Source organism: Perissodus microlepis, chromosome 20, assembly GCF_051167445.1.
Source record: "Perissodus microlepis isolate ML-2025 ecotype Zambia chromosome 20, ASM5116744v1, whole genome shotgun sequence".
Lineage (NCBI taxonomy): Eukaryota > Metazoa > Chordata > Actinopteri > Cichliformes > Cichlidae > Perissodus > Perissodus microlepis.
This window is the reverse complement of record NC_140480.1, coordinates 36,052,722-36,069,250: the sequence shown is the minus strand read 5'-3', so window position 1 is coordinate 36,069,250 and position 16,529 is coordinate 36,052,722. Positions and strand designations below refer to the sequence as shown.

General features: G+C 43.7%; 1 protein-coding gene across 8 annotated transcripts in view; it reads right to left on the bottom strand.

Moving 5' to 3' along the window:
* Positions 1-13,913, bottom strand: part of LOC146365094 (regulator of G-protein signaling 17-like) — a 36,086-nt gene extending 22,173 nt beyond the window's left edge. For 2 of the 8 annotated variants that reach the window (XM_084918365.1, XM_084918366.1), the window contains exon 1: positions 13,666-13,913. In XM_084918365.1, coding sequence (XP_084774491.1) covers positions 13,666-13,773 — 108 coding nt within the window. In that variant the 5' untranslated portion in view covers positions 13,774-13,913. The other 6 variants (XM_084918370.1, XM_084918371.1, XM_084918368.1 and 3 more) reach the window with 6 other exon arrangements.
* Between the last annotated feature and the right edge of the window lie 2,616 nt (positions 13,914-16,529).

The following is a 16,529-nucleotide window of genomic DNA, read 5'->3' as shown; positions in this document are numbered from 1 at the left end:
TTGCATATAATTAAATTTTAGCTTGATGCATAAAGTTAAAAGATTAAAACTAATAAAACAAGTTTTAAAAAGAGACTTTTCCATTTGAATACATTTTATATGATGGATTATGCAGAAAAAGTAGAATTGGGCTGAAAGATCTATCGCTTTATCACCTATTCAGGTTGTAAATCGTGTTTTTAAAAAGTAACTAAGTAACTAAGTAATTAATTACTTTTGAAAATAAGTAATCAGTAAAGTAACGGGATTACTTTTTTGGGGAAGTAATCGGTAATTAGTTACTGATTACTTTTTTCAAGTAACTTGACCAACACTGCCCACAACACCACCACCTGGTAAAGAAGGCCCAGCAGCGGCTGCACTTAGAATAAGAATAACCTGGAGCAGGAGCTGCTGCTGGCCTTCAGGCTCTCCTCCTGCCTGGTGTTTGGTACTTTTTTTAAACTTGCTTTTGGTTGATTTTTATTTTTAGGTTTTAGCTTCTGTGAAGCACTTTGTGATTTTTATCTTGAAAGGTGCTATATAAATAAAGTTTTACTTACTTACTTACTTACTCAGGGGGACAGACAGGCTGCACAGAGGGTCACTAATACCTCCAGACTCACTAACAGCTTCTTCCCCGGGCCATTCGGACTGTTAACACTACTTACCTGTTTACTCCTGATGTTTTTACTATTTCTATGATTCTTACTGCTGCTCAGTCAGCGTGGAGTAGCCACCATACTGTTGTACATGTACAATGACAATAAAGGGCCATTCAATTCTATTGTAGTGACTGATTTTAACATGGATTATTACTCATATATATATTAGAGATTTAAAAAATCATATACAGAACTAAATGGGAGCCCAACAAAAGCAGCGGCTTCAGTGCTCTTCCTCAGGGTCCTCAGACGGGTACCACTAATGGTATTAAGGTGGTATTAACGGACCAAAGACCACATTCAGGCTCAGGAGCAAACACACTCTGAGGGAAGACCTGCCTGTATTACCCCCACTCAGAATATAAAATCAACCTGGTGGGAAACATTTAATATGGAAATCTCCACAGCCCAGCACAGGTGGGAAAAATAAAGTATAAATACCTTATTACTATACTTATGTAGAAGTTTTAGGAGCTGTACTTTAATTTAGTTATTTTTTTAACCGATATGAGCGTAAACTGTAACACATGAGGCAATCCTACTCGTGTATGAATCACCGGGGTACGTCGCATAAAAAGAGATGAAAGAGGCACATCTGAAGTCAGGGGTTAATGTGGTTTGTTTTGGACCTAACCCCTCACCGAGGGGCGATGTCAGCATCAAGCTGAGAAGCAGGGAGTGAGAGGAGCATAAAGTAAAGTTTTTCAAGTCAGAGACAGCGTTTCTGTAAGCGCAGCAACAGGACAACGTTTTACACGTGCAGGTAAATCCAACCGAGTTCATGCTGCCGTGTACACACACAAGCCCTTACTGCCTTTGCTCACATTTGAAAAACAACTATTAAGCATTTCTTAGTTATGTGTTAAACATTTCCCTGTTTATGACTTACTCCACAATTTTACATCTTTATTCTAACAGACCATGCTTTATAATCAAAATGATAATCAACTCTTTACAGTTGGGGCAGATTTATATTGAGCATAGTTCAGGTTATTGTTGGCCCGCTCCCGGCACCAGCATGTAGGCAGCTGCTCATGTTCTGCTTCAGTGATTCAGGCTGACTGCATTTATTACAATGAAAATTCATCTCAAGTAGGTTTATTTTCTCAGTTTTATACCACAAGGTTGAGTTATGTGTGCGCAGCTGTCAGACGTCCTCCAGGGAGCTACTCTTTCATTTCTTACTCTGTATCAGAGCCGGTACTTCTTCAAAGAGTTTATTTAGTACTTCGACATTTACTGGAGTATTCTCAAAACTACTATCTGTACTTCTTATTTAAATACAGAATGTCTGCCGCCTCTGTAGCTTTCAAATATTCAACTTGAGAATCTGCTGGGCCCTTTCATTGTTGTTTATAAGCCAACACACGAAAATCAGCATTTCCCAGACTGTTCAGCTTTTCAGGAACTGAGAAATACAGTTGACCATGACGCATTTTCCACTAAAGACCTTTGCCTTTCCTCAAACATCCACAGATCAGAAATCATTTCTCAAATCTTAGTTATGAACCTTCAGTTCGGTCGATAATCAACAGTATCGACAGCATGGCGTGACTCACGCCGTACCTGCATCCATCGTCTTTAAGGTGACAGGAGTGCCCACGGCAGCACGCTAAAGCTCCAGCACACAGAAAGCATTCAGCCACACAGCTCACCAGAGACGGGACGATTCAGCGGCGAACGATCGACAAACCAGTCCTTCTTTCTCCTTCCTTTCAGCCGCTCGCTAACAGCCACGACGCCTCCATCAATCAGCACGCCTTCACTCCCGTAAAGGAGGAAGAGACGAAGGGTGGGGGGCAGGAAGCAGAATCAGAGGTATTGTGACACACAGGGGTTCTTGGTTTCTCTCTGAAACTTGATGAATCAGACCTGGCGTCCACACACACACACACAACTAACCCTGCCACGAGGACTGCACGGACCTCTTCACACCACCAAGGCAGGAAAAGGAGGAAAAAGCTGCTAAAAGCAGTGTTTACATTCTTGAACTTGTTCATCTCTGGAATCAGTCCAGTCTCGACTTGTCAAAGTTTCTCTCTTTCACAGGAAAACCAACCTGACCACATCCCTGAGGCTAAATCCCCACAGCTCATCACAACATCAGCCCAGCTGTCGCAGTCCAGCTGCTCGCTCGGCCTGTGCCCTTGTTCTTCTCAACACATTACGGACAAAACCCTTTACGTGCTTCTGGTCCGAGATGAGCGTCACATTACATCCAGTTTCAGCTCTCGTGCATGTTACAACATGACAGCACCTTCCCTGGTCTGCTGCTGCAAAGTCCATAAAGAAATGATTGTGTGGTGCGCGAGGACAACTCTCACACTGCTGATGGTGATGTGACCTCATTACGGCTAGAAGAGGACGTGTTTGTGTGGCACACGGACAGACGGACACAGAGAGGACAAACAGTCAGAGGGCTTTACCAGAACATCCGCCATGTCGAGAGAGCGGCCGGTCGGTTAGAGCGCGCGTCGTCAGCGGTGTTAGCAGGCCGGGCACACGCATGTCATCCACTCTTCAGCCTCGGACCTCTGCTTTACACACACACACACACACACACACACACACACACACACACACAGCGAAATGCACAAACACACATACAGTCCAAACACATGGAGATGTTCACAAATGCAACAGCAAACAGCACCAACAAATCCACCAAGAGGCAGATTTATTCACAAGGTGTCCACACACACACACACACACACACACACACACACACACACGAAGGAGAGAAAAAAGACCACAGTGAGTGTGTGTGTGCAAAAGTGTGAAAACAGCAAGGACACTGAAAGATTCTCAATGAACTTTATATTTAAACGATTCTGACACGTTGGCGTGTTTTCTGGGCGCTGTGAGGACGAGATGACATCATCACCTGTAATCTGAGCTGTGCTGCTCTTACTGACCAAGCATCATTAGGCCGCCTGGATTTATTTGGTCATTTTGGCTGTAATAGGGGCAGAAATCACACTATAAGTGAATGCTTTTGCCCCTTTTTTCAGAATAACCCCAGCTTTAAATATCTGTCAGTCATTTTACATCACTGTATTGTTGTGACAACGCAACAACAGTTTACAGTGGACGAAAATAAAAAACAGACTCTGTGTTTTCAGATTTATAGTTAAGTGGAAACTGATATTCCACAGAAACAAAATGTAACACATCAACTCTAAAAATGAACTATACTAAATATGTACAATGACGTTTTTGAGCCTAAGCCACTCAGTTTTTTTAAATCTGCAGGCCTTTTTTGGGGCGCTGCCACTTCTTCACACCCATGCATCATCAATTCTTACATGTGATTGGACCGTCGGTTGCTCGTGCTTTCTAAAGATGCACCATAAAGTTTCGTGAAGCTCATCTTCTCGTCTTTCAGTAAGCGTCCACATTTTCTCTCTAGCATAAACGATGACTGAGTTACCGTCGTTTAAAGAGCGCTTGTAAAATGGGCCTGTCAGCGGGCCCATCGTCAATAAAGGGTTAAACCTCGAACATCGAACAGCAGAGACGAACGAGCTCCTGATGCATTAAATTAGTTGTAAACATTTGGAGGACGTGAGTGTGGCGAGTGTAAAACCATATGACCAAGAAAGCAGCAGAGGGAGCAATGACACCTGTACTAAACAGTCAGATTTTAATCCAGTTCATCAGATTCCAGTTAACGAACCATTCAGGCAAACACAGTTAAGTTTTTGTGCACCGTGATTTCATGCAAAGTCTCCGTAAAGACGAGAACTTCACCCACCATCAGAGGTGGAGCTGAGGATGTTTCCACTGTAACACATGGACAGAAAAAAACGAGTAACTGAAATTTCTGGTTCTGAAAATACTTTTTCTCCAACTCTGGAAGGAAGAAGTTCTGTTGAAGGTTAGAATCAGTGGTCAGCCATCATGCCACCGCTCTTTATCACTTTCAATAGGAAAAGCTGACAATGGGGGAGGTTAGGGTTAAGGCTGGGGGAGATAAAGGCTGTAAACGGACCCTCACTGCTGTTAGCTTTTCTATATTCACACCCTGACACACCAGCGCACAGGAAACCTCTGTGTTCAGGGGTTTGTCCAAGGACAACATCCAGGACTAGGAACAGGGATCAAACCACTGACCTCACATTAAGGAGGCACCACGATGAGTCACAGGCTGACTCCATGTGTATTTTATCATGTGAAGAACTACACGATGTTTGTGTGTCTATTTGTGAACGGAGAGGAGATGGAACTCTTTGAAGCCACTTGTTTTTTCTTTAGCAGTTTCCTCACTTACATGTTGGGTAACACAGAGTCACTTTGATCGTCATCTTGGGTAATGTCGGCTTATCACAAGTTTCTCCGTCAGTCCCACATCTGCTTCATGTACTGTCCAATCTGTCTCCATCATCATCTTCCAGTTATTGTGTTCAATACCTGCTGCACAATCCACTTCGTATTGCCTCTGTCCTTTGTTTATTGTACAGTTAGTATTGCATAGTTAGTAATAGTACCTTTTTATTTTATAAGTTACTATTTTTTTGTAATTCCTAGATTTATATCTCTTGGAGATTTATCTTTTATATTCTTATAAATGCACCATGGGGGGTGAAACGGCATTTCGGCACGCTGCATACTGTGTATACTGTTGTACTGACAATAAAGTTCTTGTATCTTGAATCACTGCTGCGGTTCTCTGAGTGAATATGACCTTTACTTTAACAGGCTGATGAAGCAGCATCGTCTGATAAAAGCCCACAGACGTACGCATCGGTGAAGCAAAGATGGCCGGAGTGCTAGAAACACAAGACAAAAGGAGAAACAGACAGAAGGGAAGAAGATGAGCAGTCTGAAAAAGAGGAAGTAAGCAACAGACATAATGAAGAAAGACACAGGAAGAGGAAGTGTGTACCAACTGGCAACAGGAAGACAGAAAAAGCCGTCCTGCTCCTCGTCCTCCGGCGGCTATCTGAGAGGTGGCTTTATTTAAAGTTCACAAGAGACTTCAAACAAACCAGCAGAGGCTTCCAAAGACTTTCACATTAAGACACATTATTGCAATGACCCACAACCCTCACCTCCAACATGCTTTTAAGCCTAATATGTAAAACCAAGAGTGACATGAAGGGAGGGCTGGGTGTTCAGACAGAAGGGAAACGCAGTCGAGGCGAAGCACCCGCAGGTGATCAGTAATGATTACAGACAGGTGTTTGCTCCACTCTGAGGGACTTGGATGTAAAAACTGCTGCTCGAAATACGATTCCTTAAATGCAGAAACACGTTATTTCTGCTTTTCAGTGTCTCTTCCTCCTGAAACCAGAGCCAGCACCCTATATGGTCATAATGACAACATTCCCATAAATCCCCATACTGCAGTTTATCCTGACGTAAGCTATACGAGTCATCGACACACCAAGAAAGGAAGGAAGCACGAAGGAACACTTTGTGTCTGTTTGTTCCAAATGCAGCTCTAAATTTAAGGAACACGGTTCAATTCTCTCACATGAGCAAGGCAGCAACACTGCTTGGCCTCACGTTTGAATTCCAGGTTAGCAACACATGATCAGGGTTAACCTGAGAAATTCAACAGACCTCATAGTCATTATGAGAGTAAATGGTAAATGCTGGGGCTGGGCTATATCATACCGTTCACGGTAATACCGGTGTAATGTTGGGCAACGATAGGAAAATGAAATATGGCGATAGAATATGGGTAAAACGCGCATGCGCAGTGCCTGTGTTTACATACGCACATGGCGGCGACGCAGAATGAGAAGGGCGAAAGCGGATCGTTGAATGAAACGATGAACCTGAACTGGTTTGTAAAAATGCTGCAACTTCAGTGGTGTTGAACTGGTTTAGCTTTCGTCCGTCAGATATACAACAAAGCATTATTTTTGGTAGCGCATGCTAGCGGGCCGTCGTTATTACCGTGTTGTTTGGAAAATACGGCGCACTTAAAATCAATCCTTTGATTTTTCTGAAAGTCGACAGAGCCCCTTATAATCCCGTGTGCCTTATGTATGAACTCTGGTTGTGTTTACTGACCTCGAAACGATTTTATGTGCTACACGAAAATCTGTCAAATGTTTCAGTACGACTTTGCTAAGCTACGAAGCCGCACCGCTCGATGGATTGTCGGAGCATTACGGCTATCGTAGGCGGAGCCTCGCGGAGTGATACGTACTGTGCTTCAACATAATATTACCGTATTGTGTGTGTATAACCTCTTTTTAAGTTTTGTGGATATTATACATGGTTATGCTGAGGATATGTCGGCCAGTTTCCACTGGAAATGCCTTTTGGTTAAACTGTCAGCGAGGAATTTGCATTTGCACTGTTAATTATTTATATAACTTTAATGCACATAAAACAGCTGCTTGTTTAAGTGAAAATACATTGATTTTTTTTTTTTGCACTAATAAAGTTGAAGAGTTGTAAAGTATTTTGTCTAGTGTCAATTATATCGTCAGTTATATCGTTATCGCAAATTTTCAAATGTATATGGTGATAAATATTTTTGGTCATATCGCCCTGCTCTAGTAAATGCACTGATTCTTATATAGCGCTTTTCTACTCTCCCGGAGTACTCAAAGCGCTCTATACAATCTATACAACAGACCTCATTCACCCACTCATACAAGCACTTCCTTCTGTACTCTAAGCATTCACACACATTCACACTCCGATGCATCGGAGAGCAACTTGAGGTTAGTTTTAGGTTCTTGCCCAAGGATACTTGGCATGCAGACCTGGGAAGCAAGGATCGAACCACCAACCTTCCAGTCAGTAGCTGATCTGCTCTACCACCTGAGCCACAGCCACCCCAGAGAGCTACCCCAATATTTCTAACAGACATGGAGATGTGTCAGGCAGATCACATCACCATGAGGACCTTGCAGTCTCATGTAAAACTTGCAGATGTGGGCCACATCTGGTCCAAGCTGTGTGTGCCCTTTTTTGGGGAGTATTTTGGATTTATGGATTTTTTTGGCCATATCATACCGTTCACAGTAACACCGGTATAATGTTGGGCAACGATAAAAAAATAAAATATCGTGATAGAATATGGGTAAAACGCGCATGCGCAGTGCCTTTGTTTTCATATGAACATGGCAGAAAAAGCATGGCGGCGACGGAGAATGAGAAGGGCGAAAGCGGATCGTTGAATGAAACAGATGAACCAGAACTGGTTTGTAAAAATGCTGCAACTTCAGTGGTGTGGAACTGGTTTAGCTTTCATCTGTCAGATACACAACAAAGCACAGTTTTTGGTAGAACATGCAAGCGGGCCGTCGTTATTGCCGTATTTGTCGCACTATAAGGTGCTCTTAAACACCTTTAATTTTCTCAAAAATCAACAGTGCGCCTTATGTATGAATTCTGGTTCTGCTTACTGACCTCGAACCGATTTTATGTACACGGCGTGCAGAAATCTGTCAAAAATGTTTTAGTACGCCTTTGGTAAGCGACGAAGACGCACCACCTGATGGATTGTCGGAGCATTACGGCTGTCGTAGGCAGGAGCCTCGCGGAGTGATACGTACTGTGCTTCAACATAATATTACAGTAGTGTGTGTGTATAAGGACCACAAATGGCTCCTGTTAAGAGACATGCTTATGAAGTGGATTTCAAACTTTATCAGTCATGCAGTAGAACATGGGACTAGAGCAGCTGTGAGACAATTCAACATTAATGAATCAATGGTACAGACGTGGAGGAAGCAAGAAGAATGAGTAAAGTTTGACTGTTTGGTTTTCTTATAATCCCGTGCACCTTATGGTCCGAAAAATACCTATTTGACTTGTTTATTTGGCACACTGCAGTTCCATGTTGCAAAGCGCCAGTTTTTAACTTGTGTGGATATTATACATGGTTATGCTGAGCATATGTCAGCCCATTTCCACTGGAAATGCCTTTTGGTTAAACCGTCTGCGAGGAATTTGCATTTGCACTGTTACATTGTTATACAGCTTTAATTCACATAAACAAACAGCTGCTTGTTTAAGTGAAAATACATTAATGGGGTTTTTTGCACTAATAAAGTTGTGGAGTTGTAAAGTATTTTGTCTTGCATCAGTTATATTGTTATCACAAATTTTCAAATATATAAATATACATAAATAAATTTTCAAATGTATATTGTGATAAATATTTTTGGTCATATCGCCCTGCTCTACGTGCGCGTCTCTGATCATTTTCCTGAGTTGTTCACTTTAACTTTGGGCTGTTTGTGGATAAGCTGTGCACTGCAGCCCACAAAGGACGAGCCCTTAATACTTTGATAGCACCTAAATTTTCTGTTGCATTTATGGTTTGTGGAAAAATGAACTCCGGCTGTGAAAGCGCTGAGGACGTTCTGACATCTTTAATTCAACCTGCACTTATATCTTGGACTGAATCGCTCCACTCAGGACTGTGCGTGCTAAGCCATTATCAGAGCCATGGCTGAATGAACATACGCACAGCCTTAGACGTGGCTGCAGACACGCTGAGAGGAGATGGAAAAACGATAGGCTTCATGTTTGTGTCTCTGCTTACCAAGAGGCTGCACAGACTGCAAACACTCAGCTTGTCTCAAATCTGGTGTCCACAAACAGCCTCAGGTACTTTATAATGTTTTAATCCTATTTTTTGTCCATGTGGTGATGTCAGATTTATAGTTGATGACTTTTCAGCATTTTTACTGATAAAGTTTCTTATGTCTGGTCGCCCACTGCCTCAGACCTCAGTGTTCCTCCTGCGTGCTCAGCTGTCTCAGTTTGAGTGAACTGTCTGTGGTAGTTCATCACCGAAGATCATCACACTGCACATCAGATCGGCTTCCTCCAAATCTGCTTAAAAATACTTTTAATACTGTTGGGCTTTTATCCACAGATTAATCAACACTTGCCTTGCTACAGGCTGTGTCCCATCATGTTTTAAACAAGCTATAGTTCAGCCTCGTCTTAAAAATCACAATCTGGACCCAACTGTTCTGTCCAATTACAGGCCAATCTCAAAGCTCCCCTTTCTTTCAAAAGTTCTGGAGAAACTGGTCTATTTACAGTTTACAGTTGCGGGCTCACCTCGATCTTAAGGAGATCGATGAAAAGTTTCAATCTTGTTTTAAATCAGTACACAACACTGAAACGGCACTTTGAAGGGTTGTTAATGATATTCCCTTAACTCTGGAATCTTGTTGTTGGACCTGACAGCAGCCTTTGGGTGTAGGCAGGTGAGCGCAGTAGTCCAGTGCAAGGCAAAGCCACACCTTCCAGCTGATGTCTTTGAACATGTTATTCATGTGTTCATTAGCTGCAGACTGAACTACTGCAGTTTTCTGTACTTTGGTAACTGGACCAGGCCTCTCTTCATCGTCTCCAGTTGGTCCACAATGCAGCTGCTCGTCTGCTGACTGGCACTAAACTGAAGGAGCCTGTAACCCAGTGTTGGCCTCTCACTGGCTCCCTGTTCCTCACAGGATCCAAATCTTACTTTTTGTTTTTAAATCACAAACCGGACGAGCCCCTTCTCACCCGTCTGAGCTCCTGTTCGTTTATGCTCCAGGAAGAACCGTGAGGTCCAGGTCAGAACTAACCTTAACTACTCCTGGACTAAAGTGTGGTGGTGACAGAGGCTTCTCTGTGGCAGGACCCAGACTCTGCAACAGTCTTCCTCTTAATATTAGACCTGCACAAACACTAACACTTTAAATCATCACTAAAGACACATTTTATGGTCTGGCTTTTAACACACGTTGACCTAAACATTTTGGTTTTAACAGCCTTAGTTGTTGTTTTTATTTACTTGTTTTATTTTTTTTTCCTCTCTTCGATGTTTTACCTGCATCACTGTTGTGCATCTTATTTCAGTGGTATTTTACATTGCACTTTGTCTGTGAAGGTTCTCAGTCATCCAGGTCATCGTAGTCAAAGGAGCTTGCAAAGAAAGGCGTCTGGACTTCTTTAAGTTTACTTGAAGACGTTTCACCTCTCATCCGAGAAGCTTCTTCAGTTCTAAGGTCAAATGGTGGAGAGTCCCAGATATAAACCTAGTGGGAGTATCCCCCCACAGAGGGACAAAAGGACCCCCTGATGATCTTCTAATCGCCTGAGCCAAGGTGTGAAACTGGGTGTGGGTCCCAATCAGCCAGAGTTTCGGGTGTGTATGCTGTACAGTGCAGCGAGGAATGCCCAGACCTCTACATTGGAGAGACCAAACAGCCACTTCACAAGCGCATGGCACAACACAGAAGAGCCACCTCCACAGGACAAGACTCAGCAGTCCATCTGCATCTTAAGGATAAAGGTCACTCTTTCGAGGATGCCAATGTTCACATTTTGGACAGAGAGGACAGATGGTTTGAAAGAGGAGTGAAAGAAGCCATCTATGTTCACTGTGAGCGACCATCTTTGAACAGAGGCGGGGGTTTACGACACCAACTCTCTGCCATCTATAATCCAGTTTTGAGATCCCTTCCCAGACGCCTTAACGCCCACTCACATCCTGGGCCATCTGACCTCAGGAATTCGCATGATAAGGTGGGGCCAGGTTTCACAATGAACACACTCGAAACTCTGGCTGATTGGGACCCACACCCAGTTTCACACCTTGGCTCAGGCGATTAGAAGATCATCAGGGGGTCCTTTTGTCCCTCTGTGGGGGGATACTCCCACTAGGTTTATATCTGGGACTCTCCACCATTTGACCTTAGAACTGAAGAAGCTTCTCGGATGAGAGGTGAAACGTCTTCAAGTAAACTTAAAGAAGTCCAGACGCTTTCTTTGCAAGCTCCTTTGACTACATTGCACTTTGTACAGCATGGACTGTTGGTAATGTGCTACATAAATAAACTTGACCTTGATTTGACCTCACAGATAATGAATCTTCCTTCTACGTGAACATACCTGTCACTGTATTACAGCTTCATACAGCTGTTTTTCTTACATTTACACCACCAGTCGAACATTTGGACACAGCTTCTCATTGAATGGTTTTTCTGTATTTTTACTACTTTACACATTGTAGATACAAACATCAAATATATGCATCGAGATTTATAGAATTATGTAGCAAAGAAAGATTGATAAAAACACTAAATGTGTTTTATATTTTAGATTCTGAAAGTAGCCATCCTTTGCTTTGTTGACTGCAAACCCTCGGCCTTCTCTCAGTGAGCTACATGATGTCGTCACCTGACATGGTTTCACCTCACAGGTGTGCCTGTCAGGGTTCACAGTTGTCAAACACAGCCCTATTTGACAACTGTTAGAATTCATATTATGGCAAGAACCATAATAACTGAACCAGCATGGCTACCACAGCATCCTGCAGACACATGCCAGGACAGCACAATGAGCCCAAACACACCTCCAGGCTGTGTGAGGGCTGTTTGACCAAGAAGGAGAGTGATGTGAGGCCTCCACAGTCACCTGACCTAAACCCAGTGGAGATGGATTGGGATGGAGCGCAGAGTAAAGGCAAAAGGCCAACAAGTGCTCAGCATCTCTGGGAACTTCTTCAGGACTGTTGGAAAACCATTTCAGGAGATGACCTCATGAAGCTCATGGAGAAAATGAGAAGAGTGAGCAAAGCAGGAATCAAAGCAAAGGCTGGATGTTACCAAGAATCTGAAACACGGTTTTGAGTTATTTCACCCTTTTTTGTATAAAGAAGAACCATTCAATGAGAAGGTGTGTCCAAACGTTCGACTGGTAGTGCACAAAAAGTTTTTGAATGCAGTTTGCACTTCTGTTATAAAATGTCAGTTTTACTTTCACCATGTTTAACTAACATTATTTGGACTTTTTTAACACTGTTGTAAATATATTAAATCTTATAGTATAAGATGGCACCTTTAAGTGTGTTGTGTCTTGTTGTGTATTGTAGACTGGACTCTTTATCAGGCTCCTGTAACACAAACATTTCCCTTGTGGGATCAATAAAGTATCTATCCATCAGAGCCTCTTTCAGAATACCAGAACATATTTCCTGATAACAGAACCTGTGTCAGAACACTAAAACATCAGTGGCATCAACACCTCTGTCAGAGAACGAGAACGTCTGTCAGAACACCAGAACCTACGTCAGATCTTCAGAGCCTCTCTTACAAGGTCAAAATCTTTCAGAACACGAGAATGTCTTTCATGACAACAGAACTCTTGTTAATGCACCAGAATGTCTGTCAGAACATCTGTCAGAACATCTGTCCGGACATGTCAGAACATCTTAGCCTTTGCTAGAACACCAGAACGTCTGTCAGAACATCTGTCAGAACATCTGTCCGGACATGTCAGAACATCTTAGCCTTTGCTAGAACACCACAACGTCTGTCAGAACGTCTGTCAGAACATCTGTCTGGACATGTCAGAACATCTTAGCCTTTGCTAGAACACCAGAACATCTGTCAGAACATCTGTCAGAACATCTGTCCGGACATCTGTCAGAACATCATAGCCTCCGCTAGAACACCAGAACGTCTGTCAGAACATCTGTCCGGACATCTGTCAGAACATTTTAGCCTTTGCTAGAACACCAGAACGTCTGTCAGAACATCTGTCAGAACATCTGTCTGTACATCTGTCAGAACATCGTAGCCTCCGCTAGAACACCAGAACGTCTTTTCATGAAAACAGAACCCCTGTCAGAACGCCAAAACATGGCTAACAACACCAGAACATCTGTCACAGCAGGAGAACAGAAGTCCGGCCTAACCCATTAAAGTTTGTCCCTGCTGGTCTGCACCGGGCCTTCCTCACTGAGCCTCCGCAGGTCTTTGGCATGAGAGCTGAAGGAAACAAGCACGGAGTGAAGGAAAGAGGACTAAAGAGCTGCCTTCCTCTCCTCACTCCTCCCCCAGAGCTGTCGGTCCAATGTCACTCAGAGAGGAAGCAGGAAAGGAGACACGGGTCCTCCCCACCCCCGCACACTGGCCGCTCGTTGGCAGGGGGGGAGGGAGGAATCACCGACCTTCCGGCGGAGCAGCGTGGCCGCGGACGGGAGCCCGCACGGGGGCTTGAAGTGAAAGCGCGCCCCCCGCCCCCCTCCTCTGCAGCTCATACTCACAATCTGGGCTTGAAGGAGGTCCGCGGGGCGGCTTCCGCTGCGCTTCCGGAGACACATCCGCGTGCGTCTGTCTGCCTTCACCGCCGCGCACCGGGAGCTTTTTATCATTTACTCCAATCAGCGCTCACCGCCGCCGGAGCAGAACAAGACGGAGAAGAGGAAGGAGTCCTCCTCCTCCTCCTACTCGGGTTTTTCCCAGAGAGAGAGAGACACGCAGAACAGGAGAGAGATCACCGCCCTGACGGACACGGGCGCCACGGCGCATGCGCATATACATAACGTCCATGCAGGCAGGAGAGCTGGAGTTGAAAAAAAACTTTATCAACTGTTTACTCACGTTATTGAAGCACGCGGTTAGTTATTACACACAGGACAGCAAACCACACCTTCCTGTCCAGTAATACACACACTCCTGCAGCTGTGTCATGATTTCTATACAGCACGACGTTTGAGTAAAACAGGAAACATTTGTATCTGATCCGGTGTTTAAACTCTGGCCAGCGCTGATCCTTGGCATTAATGTCAGAGAGCAGTTTGTTTCAATCAGATAACGGAGATAACTAATAGCCTCGGTGATGTCACTGCCTACACACCTGTTTTTGTTGTTGTTTTACCTTGTCTTTAAATCATTGTTCAGTTTCGATGCTGATATTGTTACAAATGTCCCTGCAGCTTAAAGTGGGAGGGGGGTCAGAAAGTCATGTTTAGTCCTGAGTTTTCTGTTTCAATGGAGATGCTGCGGGCTTGAATAACTTTTCAGTCAAAGAACCAGCTGGACAGCTTCCTGTGGCTTGTGCAAACAGACACACACGGTGAACAGCAGGGGGCGCCATCCACCAAGGAGAGGGCAAAGAGCGAGCTGGAAGATGGGAAGTTTTTATGAACTGATTTCCTTCCTGGTTTCCATTCACTGATCATTGTCTTTAACTGGTGCACAGATGAGGTGGAGTCACTGACTCACCTGTGTAACACTGAACGAGTGCACACACCACACATTTGTAAACCACAGCTGCAGGAAACAGGAAACCCTTTCCTGCCTCTGGCTGTGTTTTGGCAGCAGCCTTCACTGACTGATATTAGGGTGACCTTTGAACCCAGCCTGCATTGTGTTTCTGATATCAAATTTGTTTCCACCACCTGCAGCTGATCTGCTGCTCACTCTGACTCAGTAGGCGGTCTTTCTCAGGTGTTCTCAGCCTGTTTTGACACACACCGACTCACAGGTGAGCTGCCACCAGCACACTGTGCAGTTTACCCTGTCACCACATGAGGGCACTGACAATGCACACTGAGTTTCTGACACGCTCGCAGTGTTTAATGCAGGTTTGTTTCTGCAGCAAACATCAGCTCAAACAGCTGATCCTGGGTCAGTTTATGAATGTAACTCACCTGAGAGCATCAGCTCAGAACAGGGCTGGTTATTGCTCAGGTGCAAATGTCTCCTGTCATCGTCACAGAACTTGACATATCTGGCAGCCAATAAAAACTAAACATGTTAGCTCCGCCTACACTGGTTCTCCCCTGACTTTGCACTAAGTGAAGGCATGTCCATGTTTCAGCTCTGTTTCGCTTCCAGTGTGTGTGGTTTTCAGAGCACGAGGCACGCAGTGTTTGTATGGTTTGTTTTACCATAAACCAGAGTTTCCTGCACAGCCAGACACATGTTTATTCATATGCAAATATCTGTTTTTGGAAATTATGGGGACAAATTAAAGGTTTGGAAAAGAAGAAAAATTAAGTCTCTGCATGAACATCCTGTTTGGGTCAGATTGACTCAACAGTGAAAGCAGAGAAACATCCAGAAACAACACACACACACACACACACACACACACACACATACTGCAACTTTAACTCATCTGCCACATTCACAGAACCGGAGTCCAACCAACTCTTCTATTTTTTTATCCACAAAGCTGCACAAGCCAAGGTGGAAGTGAAACCTGGACACAAACACACACACACACACACACAGCACTACTCTGTTGTGTTGATTGTGACTCTGCAGCGGTAAACAGTCAGACATCCCAGTGGGAGAAGTCTCAGTGAGCTAACATTGTCTCCTGCAGCTCCTGTGTCTGGGCAGAGCCTCCTTTGCTCAATAATCTGTATTTTCTATCAAAGTTCTGAGATGTGGTTCCACATTAGAGATAGAAGGTAAGCAATCACAGTCTGCTGACCAATCAGATCTCTGAAAAATAGTGTCATTAAGATCCCTCAGTGTTCTAAAGTCTTTGTGTTTGATGATGGACATCAGTGTTTAATATACACTGTTACACTTGCTTTAGTTTTATTGAACTATAAACATTAATATCTGATCTGAGAACATCAGCTGGTTGCACCTGCTGGCCTCAGATCAGGTTTAGTCTGATCTTGAGTTTGATTACAGTTTTTATTGTTTCAGAGTGTTAAACTCCAGCTGAGAGAATAAAAACTAAAAATCCATTTGATCGAGCTGTGACATTGACCAGTCCGTTCACTCACAGTCCTCATTTTTACCAGGTTTCTTACAAATATGCTAAACTTCTTCATAAACCAGCTCTTTTACAGTCTGAACGACTGAAGGCTATAAAGAGCTCAATTTTAATCACTGAACCAGACACTGCTGTCCTGCTTTCAGTCTGTAGTCTGTGTAACATCTTCATATCTTTCTATTATTACAGCTATGCCACTCCTCCATAATGATTGGTCAGATGCTGCCAGCCCGGCCTCTTTCATGTGAACTGCAGGTTAAACCCTTGTTAGCTTTGCCAGCTGATGACCAATTTGCTGTGATCATCCTGATGTTACTGGAGGTGATCCTGGTGGAAACTGGACTTAATATTTCATATTTCCTCCAAAGGTTCAGACAGATTTTGTTCCTA